The sequence below is a fragment of the Aplysia californica genome, unplaced genomic scaffold, assembly GCF_000002075.1.
Source record: "Aplysia californica isolate F4 #8 unplaced genomic scaffold, AplCal3.0 scaffold00194, whole genome shotgun sequence".
Classification (NCBI taxonomy): Eukaryota; Metazoa; Mollusca; class Gastropoda; order Aplysiida; family Aplysiidae; genus Aplysia; species Aplysia californica.
In genome coordinates this window covers 239,516-243,227 of record NW_004797464.1, presented here as the reverse complement: position 1 = coordinate 243,227, position 3,712 = coordinate 239,516, and the positions used below count along the sequence as shown (strand labels likewise).

Sequence of the window (3,712 nt, the reverse complement as noted above, 5' to 3'; positions counted from 1 at the left end):
TGTCACCTCCTTTCCTGCTCTCTAGCAATGTTCTGTTGTCTGCTTTCATTTCCACTTTCTGCCCCCACCCCTCACCTCCTTTGCCCTCTCCTCTGGGCTCCTGACTCTTTCTGCAGCCTTTCTACTGTTACTCCTTGGCTCCTCCTTACTGCTGTCTTTCTGCCACACCCCTGATCTTCTGGTAGGAAAGATCTACACCTAGCCTTCTCGGACAAGGGCGAAAAATCTCGGAGGGCCCGTGTACAAGTTGCGCATGTTAAAGATCCCCTGGTGGTCTAAAATCGATAAGAGTAGGCTTCGGCCGCCACCCGGGCAAAATTCAAAATTTCCTACCAACTGAAAATATTAAGTCTGTCCCGCGCGCTCATATGACCTTATGCAGTTGCGAGCGCCGTAAAACACTTTACAAAAACAAAACAAAAAAACAACAACAACATCTATCGTCCTATCTCCCCTTTTTCTGTTTTCTGTTTGTTACTCTCTTGTAACACCTCTAATCTTCTGGCGCTCATATGACCGTATGCAGTTGCGATCGTCGTAAAACCTCTACTAAAACTACAAAAGATTTTTTGTATTATATCTTATGCTATTAGAATTTCGTTCCCTTTTTTTGTGATTGCGAGCGCCGTGAAACCTCTACTAAAACAACGTATTTCTGTCTATCTGCTTGAATGTTTATCGCTTTCATCGTGTGCGGGTCCTGACAACATTATCTAAATAGTGTCGATGGGGACGTGAAATACTTTGTTTTATTTAAAATAGATGTTTTAGGGCGTTCGCAACTGCATAAGGTCATATGAGCGCCCGTAAAAACTTACAATGACAGTCACGTAAAGACATGCCATAAGAAAAAAAAAGTCGGCTTCTAATCGGCAACCAAAAAAAAACAACATGTTAATCGTCGACTTCAGACCTTGTTTAGTTCAACTGGTGTTATGCTTTGCAATTCTTAGATTAGAACAGTCCGAGATCCAATTCCTGGTGGGAGAACGTTTTCTTTATTGGACAACTCGGATGGGTCATGTTGTTCTCACACTGTCTAGAGAAACACCGTAGTTAATGTGCCCGGCTAGAGATCGACAAAGTTGCCTCTGTTTCATGCGCCACGTCACGCCACACCACACACGCACACACACACACACACACACACACACACACACACACACACACACACACACACACATACACACACACATACACACATAGAGCACACCACACGTAAACACACCACACTTAATAATACATACCACAAAGTACCTCACGAACCTTTCCAAACTATAGCATGTTTTGCATCTTGCACCCTTCTGCGTTCCTTTACATGACCATTTTATACTTATTGTGTAGATAGGCCCGTTAAACAAGTAGATTGCTTAGTGTACAACTCCGCCCTACGCTTTAAAAAAAAATGGAGTCTATTAAATTTAGGCCTAGTGAGCAGTCGAAACACCTAATCGAATAACAAAAAACGGGGTTTTTTTTTTCCCCCCCCCCCCCCAAAAAAAAACAACAACCACAAAACAAAACAACAACAACAAAAAAAAAACAACAAAAAACCCCCCAACAAAAACCCCCCACAAAATTATTTACAAATTCAACAAAAAAAATTCAAACACATTAAAAAACAAACAAAAAACAAAACAAAACAACATAAAACGGAGACAGAAACAAACGAGCAAACAAATTGAGAAAAACAAAACTCTCCCTTCCTGTTTTCAGAGAAATACAGCAGCAAATGTGCTCGTCTGGAAGTGGACCAGGTCATTTCCGCGTCCCAACACACCACACGCCAATCCGTCCTCAAGTTCAAGGACACGAATGACGGCGGACGGGGCCGGTTCGGAAAAATGACGGACAATACCAGACGTTCATTGGTCACTTACCAGGTATATATTGTGTCTGTGTGTACGTGTGGGGGAAAGGGCGTGGTAGTGGGGTGGAAAGGGTAAGGTCGGATGTAGGTGAAAAGGAAATGCATAATTATATAATATTATGTTCTGTATTTATGTATTTTATGTATAATGTTTTTATATTATGTGAATACCTCCCTAAATTCACTTATAATATTCAATAAAAATCCATGAATATTTATCTGATTATTGATGATTTTCTTCTTCTTCTTCTTCTTCTTCTTCTTCTTCTTCTTCTTCTTCTTCTTCTTCATGTTTTGTCGACATTGCTATCAATATTATCTTTTGCACTTTTTTCTGCTGTTAAACAAACCCCATAATATTTTATATGGTTGCAATTATTGTTATTTCTATTACCATTGAATTATTATAAAATCGTTATCCCTATCCATATTATTATTATTATCATTATTGTTACTATTCCATTTGTTTTTACAAACAACATTCTTTATCTCTCACTACCCGTGGGTGGTTGGCGGGTGCTCTGGAGTGGTTTGCTCCTTCTTCCCCTTCAAATATCTATCGTCTTTATCTCCCCTCCTTCTTTTTGTGTTTGTTACTCTCTTGTAACGCCTCTAATCTTCTTGCGCTCATATGACCTTATGCAGTTGGGATCGTTGTAAACCCTCTCCTAAATTAAAACTAACACCCTCCCCCTTCCTCACCCCTGCTTCCGCCCCTGCCCCCAACCAGGTGACCTTCATCACCAAACCAGGCGGTGGTCGGTTTGACGTGACTCTGAGCCGTAACACAGACACCGGCGCCTTCTATGTGGACACCACTGGCGTCAGCCGCACCAACGCCTACGGGGACCAGCCCAAGTGCGTTGCCTCAGAGGCGCCGCACCTCCGCATGTTCTGTCTCTGTGTGTGAGGGAAAAAGTACTCCGTCTTGTCTGTGTGTGAGAGGGAAGAATGACTCCTGTTTGTGTGTTTGTGAGCAGAAGATATTCGGAGACGTCTCCGGCGAGCACACATGAACTATTTGGAGACGTATCCCCCGCACACAGATGCACCGCTTTGGGGGTGAAACTTGAGTATTTTCTGCTGCAGATCACACATATAGACCCTAAAACTGTCGCATATCAATTATTTTCAAGAAAATTTCAAAACTAACTGCAAAATATCAAATTATTGGTTAAGCCCCCCCCCCCCCCTTTTCACCCGTAACCCCAAGATTTTTTTTAACTTTATCCAAACGCACAAAGTATTTAGATTGGACTATCTCCGTCGAAGATGTCTCCGGGTAGATGCTGTGGTGTTTGTGAGCTGCCCCGCATCTCTCCATGTTCTGTCTGTGTGTGTGTGTGTGTGTGTGTGTGTGTGTGTGTGTGTGTGTGTGTGTGTGTGTGTGTGTGTGTGTGTGTGTGTGTGAGGGAACTACGACATTTGTTTTATAGGTGCGCCACACTTTTGCGTGTTCTCTCTGTGTTTGTGGGGTGCCATAGATAGATAATTATAAAAAATGATGATAATCATCATCATCATCATCATCATCGTCATCATCGTCATCATCATCATCATCATAATACTAATACTACTAATAATAATGATAATAATAATAATAATAATAATAATAATAGATAGATAGATAGATAGATAGATAGATAGATAGATAGATAGATAGATAGATAGATGGATAGCGAAAAACACTTCATGACCGCAATAAAATGATTCCACCGATGGAGAACTAAGGGCGACATATTTCTACAATTTATGACGTTTGGGCTTTAAAAAAATAATTCTATCAAAAGTGTTATACACTGCGCAACCTGAAGCCATAATTATAGCCACTCACATGCTGAA

The 3,712-nt window shown here is 41.2% G+C and overlaps 1 protein-coding gene across 1 annotated transcript in view; it reads left to right on the top strand.

Annotated features, from left to right (window-relative positions):
- LOC101852177 overlaps window positions 1-3,024 on the top strand; it is a gene marked incomplete at its 5' end in the record, with an annotated part of 18,728 nt that extends 15,704 nt beyond the window's left edge. The window contains 2 exon segments of the mRNA XM_013082793.2: window positions 1,717-1,883; window positions 2,601-3,024. Coding sequence (XP_012938247.1) covers window positions 1,717-1,883; window positions 2,601-2,780 — 347 coding nt within the window.
- Between the last annotated feature and the right edge of the window lie 688 nt (window positions 3,025-3,712).